Here is a 5,270-nt window from a genome sequence, read left to right as displayed (position 1 = left end):
GGATGTTTAGTTTCTCTTTCATCCAAACAATTCTAGGTCTTGGTCTGATATTTTGTATAATAGAACTAATATCATGCACAATTTTTTGGAAAAAGGTGGCTGCTCTTTATTTTGGGTTTTGGCGTCAATGGATCCAAAAAGCACAAAAGTGCCTGGGAGCCCGTGTCCACCCCCACCAGCACTAGAAAAATTTAGTACTTTGGGTGAACTAAACAAACCTATGAAAAATTTGGTATTTTACAGTTCATTATTTTAAAGTACTTGACATTTTTTATTTTGCATTCCAATATGTTTTCCAAGAAAAATGTCAATTATCAACATTATCTTGTTGATTGTCCTTTCTTTTTCCGCCAAAATAAGATTCAAGTTGGGCACATTAGTAAGATTATTCGTTTCATGCTGACCACTGCTTGTCTAAACAGTTTTCGGACACTATATAGCTAACCTAGCACCGAGGTTCTTTTGTACTTCATCCATTCAAAATTATAAGTTGTGTTAGCTTTTTCAGATATATAACTTTTTAAAAATGTATCAGCATAAGCTATGTATCTAGCAAAGCCAAATGTCGATCTATAATTTGAAATGGAGGGAGGAGTAATACTTTGTCCCGCTCCCGCCCCCACCCCCCACCCCCATGGCTGACGTTTGTGAATTAAGTGCCACAGAGATGTACATAGTTCGATTCCTGATGCACAAAAGATGGAATTTGTTTGTTTGCTTGTTTGCCGTATTAAAAGTGTTGCTTATTTTGCTTTTCTAGGTTATTGATCATCATCGATGACCTACGTGAAGTTGGACTTTGGTTCCCTATACGAAGTGCCTTGGCTACAATTTGTACGCCGAGCCAAATAATCGTGACCACAAGCATTCAATCAGTTGCTGTGGCCTGCAGCCCAGACAAATACATTTACAGAATGCGAGGCCTTGGCCATTTGGAGTCCGAAGACCTATTCCTCAGGACGGCTTACGGTCGTGAAAATCCTACACTGGGCGTGGCGGATGCTTTAGAAGAAACCTCAAGGAGATGTGATGGTCTGCCACTGGCGTTGATTAGCGCAGCTCATGTTTGGCGTGAGCAGGAGCAGGGTTGGGTAGAAAAGTTTGGTTGCAACAGACCTGCTCCACTTTTACTCGGAGTCTTTCAAGAAGTCTACAAAGCACTTAGCCGGTGGTACCAAAGTTCGCCGGATGCAACTTACATGCTGTCTCTAGGCGTATTCCCAAATGGTCATTCCATCAAGCGGAAGAGCCTAATTAGAAGATGGATAGCTGAAGGATTGGTCCAAGAACATCATGATCATGAACAATTCAGTGCAGAAAAAGTTGGTGAACAGCGATTCAGTGAGTTGATCGACCACAACATCATGGAGCCTGTGCTAACTGGCATTAATAATCACAAGGTCAAGAGGTGTCGTCTTCGGGGTCCAGTGCACGAGTTCATCGTCAAAGAATCTGTTTCTAAGAACATTGTCAGTCTGCTCCGCGGCGATGAGCCCCTCCGTAAAGGAAGATGTCCTCATCCTGCCCGTGTACTGTCGATTCATCAGACTACTGAAACATCAAGAGGAAGAGTTGCAACAGAAATTGGTTTCAACAATATCAGGTCATTGTCCATCTTCAACAACGGCATGGCTTTTGAATTCCATCAATGCATATATCTGCGGGTGGTGGACCTAGAATGTTGCAGGGGGGTTGATGACAGGATTGTAGCTGGTATATGCAAGCTGGAGCTTCTCAGGTACCTGAGCTTGAGAGGCAGCGATGTTGAAGTGATCCCCAAGGAGATCGAAAAGCTGGAGTGCCTAGAGACCCTGGACACCCGAGAGACAATGGTGAATAAACTGCCCATGGAAGCCCTTATGCTCCCCCAGCTAGTTCACCTGTTTGGCCAGTTTGTGCTACCTAAAGAACTCCGAGACTGGAGGATACGGAGTAAGCTCGAGAGATTCTTCCGAGAGGAAAGTAAACTGCAGACTCTGTCAGGTTTTGAAATGACCCCGTACAATGAGGACTATGATCACATTGTGCTTCGCATGGCGTCATTGAGGAAGGTTAAGATACGGTGGCACGCCATTGATTCAAGAAGTCCTCTTGCGACCTCCATCCAGGAGCGTTTGGTGGGAAACAATGCCCTCGAGTCTCTGTCCATCGATGTCGGTGACAGGGGCGGGTATAGGTACTTCGCGTTCTCGGGCTACTTTGACAATACAGAAAGCTCGTCAGATCCCTGCATGCTCAGCTCCATCAAACTGCGAGGGAGGGTAGAAGGGCTGCCTCGTTTCATGACATCACCATCCAGTCACCTGTCCGAGGTGCAGCTGTTCTGCACTAATCTGAGGCTCGAGGAGTTATCTCGTCTGCAATGGTTACCTCGGCTGCTTTATCTGAAGCTGGCTGAGGATGACGACGGATTTCGTGGCCACACCTTCGTTGTAGAAAAGGACGGATTCGCAAGCCTTGAGAGGCTCTGCTTTGAGGCCCCGAAGCGTCCACGTCTGCGCATTGTTGAAGGAGCCATGGCAGCTCTCACGTCTCTTCACCTGCTTTGTCCGGTGTCTGAACAACCGCGTCACATGCAGGAAATTGATGAGAAAGAGACGACATCAGAAATCGAACACAGCAGTCAGGAGTGGGGAATCGAGTATCTCAAAAACCTCAACGACCTGGTGCTGCATTACTCTGTTGGTGATACGGAATTGGATTTCTGGAAAGGGAAAGCAAGGAGGCACATGAACAGGCTAAAGGTAACCAGGCAGCCGACGCCGTAAGTTCGGCATGCATATGATAGCATGGAGCATCGTCTGTACTTGCGCGTACGCGCGCCATTAATTTTATCTCGTTTATTGTATTGTATCGTATCTTCTACCTTTCTACTTTGTTGTGTTGTTGGTTCATTCCGTTTGGCGAGCACATGAATAAGGCTGCCCTATGACGACTCTGAAGATATGTACTACTCGAAAGAGACACCGCAGCGAACTGCAATTGTGTGTAACACACTTTTTATCACATTCATTCGTAGTGTCTTCACTATCTTAACACCTGAGAATACTGTCTTTTCAGTTTAATGAGATATTATTTTGTTCTTTATATATGTTTACGCAGCAGAGCACACTAGAGACTAGGCATGTGGTGATGACGTGTCTAATTCTTGTCCTATGAACAAGGCTATTTACAGTACATATTTTTGGTTATTATATTACATATACTTAAAGGCAGGATAGATTTATCTGTTATACAATATGTAGACAGCATAATCCTGTTCTGACCAAGATTTCGAGAATGCTTGGAATATAAAGCTACGGTTCTGTACTTTTGAGCAGGCCTCAAGTCTAAAAATTAATTGTCATAAAACGAAGTGTTCTGCGTTCAAAATGCCCACGATTCACTAGAATAATACAAGTTATTTGGTGGAAAATTTGGAGTTTTTCTAAAGACTAGTAAATATACCTGTGTGACATGCACGTGTTTGTAAAAACTATTTGACATGCAATAAAAATATTAATTGAATTATCAATATATACAATAAAGATAGAAGGCAAGTGTCTGAATGATTTTATCGGGTCACGTAGGAACAAAGTTCAAATCGCTCTCCTTAGGATGTCTCAGTTGCATATATGGCAAATAATATATTATTAATTTATTTCGCATGTCCGTCCAATAAACATGGCTGTGCATGGACATGCACATGCATGGAGCGAAGTTTTTGGTGCACTGTCCGGCATGGAGCATAAACATTCCTTGGGGGTCTAAGATTTCCTTGACTGCCAAAATCCAACCGCCAAAGTATTTGTCATTTTCTTAGGGTGATAGAAACCGCCAAAGAAATATATATCCGTAACGGTTCCACTCGACCTCCAAGGAAATATGCAACGTTTCTTGAGTGTTGTTGTGAACCGCCAATGAAAAGACCATGAGTACTATTGCAAACCACCCAGGAAAACATTTTTTAAAAAATCAATATTTTTGTTACGGATATTTTATCCGCGGTGATCTCATCTCCTCGGATCTCCTTACGGGAGATCTATCCTAACTACGACATCTCCAACGACCGCCTACGGGATATCACCCACGACTACGCACGTATCCGTGGAGACCGGTTCCACCTCTGTGATATCACCCACAACTCATCGTGGGCTCGAGATTACTTGGGGCGAGAGTTTCCTCTCCTCCCCCCGACTTGTATAAATACCCGTGATCAATGAATAAAGAAATACAGAGTTCATTCTATTCCTCTCTGTTCTCGTACTTTGGCATTCCACTCGTAACACGTTATCAGCACATCGCTCTCCCCTACCCAGAGGGGAATAGCTCGGTTGGATAAAACATCGTCGAGGGATCGACCTTCACCCAAGGCCTCACCCCAAGGTAGAATCATGCCTTTCCCTCGCCGTAATCATGCCTCAATGGCTTCTCTCATTCTTCAAAATCGTCTCGATGGCGATGAACCGTGCCCGGACATTGGGCACACACTTCGGCAACAACCGCCTTCAGGCGGAACTACTGGAGGACATCCTGGAACTCCTTGGAGAGGCTCGCGGCTATCGCTTTCGGGGCGAACGCCGTGATCTTGACAGGAACCCCAGGCATTTTCCTGTACGACGTCGTTTCGGGGGACACCGACGTGCAAACGTCGCCCCTCCGTCACGGCGTTCGGTGGTGTCGTCCACGGCTTCGCCCGCGGCGCCACCGTCGAGGGCACCGACTCCACCAGCGCCTCCAGCGCTGGTCCTTGCCTTGCCGGCTCCACCCCGGCCTCGGTGCCCGCTCCACGGCGACGGCCCGTGCCCACCACCGCCACCATCCATGGTGGCCAGCCAATAGCTGTCACTGGGCATAGAGACGCAGTTGCCGATTCGGTACCCGACGCCGACGCCGTCTTCTGAGCGGGCTGCGCACAGCCCGCCTCCGCGCCATCCGTCTCCACCAACAATCACGGTGCGGATGTCAGCGCCAACTCGTCTGTCGGCGTACTTCGTCGACCCGGCGCTCGCTGCTCCACCACAGCCGCCACCAACTCCGCCCCCGCGTCTCCGCCGCACGTGGTTCAGCGTCCCCCACGGGCCTTCGGCTCGGGGACGCGCTCCCCCGACTTGAGCTTGTCCATGGGGGAGTGGGAGGAGGAAGTCGAGCCGTCGGAGCTCATCACGGTCGCGCACCAAGTCCTGGCCTGGTTCTCCTCCGCGTGGCAACGGGCCTCCGGCCTGGGCGCACGCAGGGCTCGCGGCCTCGCGCACACGGCGCTCGCGGCCTCGGCGTGGCTCACGAGCGGC

The 5,270-nt window shown here is 47.9% G+C and overlaps 1 protein-coding gene across 1 annotated transcript; it reads left to right on the top strand.

Moving 5' to 3' along the window:
* On the top strand, nt 1,200-4,883 carry LOC8155527 (putative disease resistance protein At1g58400). The gene is made up of 2 exons (XM_021462029.1): nt 1,200-2,744; nt 4,575-4,883. The coding sequence occupies exons 1-2, from the start codon at nt 1,200-1,202 to the stop codon at nt 4,881-4,883; spliced, it is 1,854 nt and encodes a 617-aa protein (XP_021317704.1).

The sequence above is a fragment of the Sorghum bicolor genome, chromosome 5 (assembly GCF_000003195.3).
Source record: "Sorghum bicolor cultivar BTx623 chromosome 5, Sorghum_bicolor_NCBIv3, whole genome shotgun sequence".
Lineage (NCBI taxonomy): Eukaryota > Viridiplantae > Streptophyta > Magnoliopsida > Poales > Poaceae > Sorghum > Sorghum bicolor.
Note: the sequence above shows the minus strand (reverse complement) of the source record. Positions and strands in the feature narration are given on the sequence as shown.